Here is an 832-nt window from a genome sequence, read left to right as displayed (position 1 = left end):
TATATAATCCCCTTGAGTTTCCCATCTTCACCCATTTCTTTTTGGAAAGAATTTTGTTTCCTGCACTCCGATCCTCTCTCTCCCGGGGGATGAGGGTTCCATATGTGAGAAAACCAAGATAGCCCCTCTGCTCATGAGCTGTCCTTTCTTGCTTGCAGAGTCCAGAGCTTGCCTTTCACCAGCAGTGCTTCCCAGTCCTCTGAGTGCCCCCCGGGTGTGCAACGATCACAGCTAGGAGAAGACTTTTGAAAACTTTGCCCTCTGCAGCGACATGATGCCCGAGTACTGTGAAAAAGACTGTTTAACACGCCTTATGACAACACCAATTTGTATCTATTATTGATAACATTATTTTGGATATTGAGTATTATATATTAAGAAGAAAAATGGTCACTATTCTCTTTATTATATCTTTAGTATTTTAAAACAATGCAGATTTGTTGTCATTAAGTGAAGGGTTGTTACTGGCGGTTTTGTTTACAAGTAAATACTGCTACTGTTTATTCTAAGAGGTTTTTTTATACTAATAATGTATTTGAATAGTTGTATTTAACTAATTTTGGAGCTTATTTTTTTATGAATTTTAACTGACAGGATGAATTACTCCATTCTTCCTGTAAAGCTGTTTGTGAAATGGATTGGTACTTTCACTGATTAAAAATACAACCAAAAATCTCTTTGCTCAGGCTTTATTTTTGGCTTAAATGCCATTTTGTATTGTATCAGTCTTACAAACTTTATTTCAGGGTTTGCATAGAGAGTACACATTACTTGTGCAGTTACATCTATTTCAAAATGAGTTTGGGTTGCTTAACTGCCTGTGGAGATGCTG

The 832-nt window shown here is 36.8% G+C and overlaps 1 protein-coding gene across 1 annotated transcript in view; it reads left to right on the top strand.

Annotated features, from left to right (window-relative positions):
- The window catches only part of RUBCNL (RUN and cysteine rich domain containing beclin 1 interacting protein like), an 80,599-nt gene extending 80,364 nt beyond the window's left edge, over nucleotides 1-235 (top strand). Inside the window, exon 14 of the mRNA XM_023749181.1 lies at nucleotides 159-235. Coding sequence (XP_023604949.1) covers nucleotides 159-235 — 77 coding nt within the window. The remainder of the gene's footprint in view (nucleotides 1-158) is intronic.
- The last annotated feature ends 597 nt before the right edge of the window (nucleotides 236-832 follow it).

This window comes from Myotis lucifugus, unplaced genomic scaffold (assembly GCF_000147115.1).
Source record: "Myotis lucifugus unplaced genomic scaffold, Myoluc2.0 scaffold_7, whole genome shotgun sequence".
NCBI classification, from domain to species: Eukaryota; Metazoa; Chordata; class Mammalia; order Chiroptera; family Vespertilionidae; genus Myotis; species Myotis lucifugus.
Note: the sequence above shows the minus strand (reverse complement) of the source record. Positions and strands in the feature narration are given on the sequence as shown.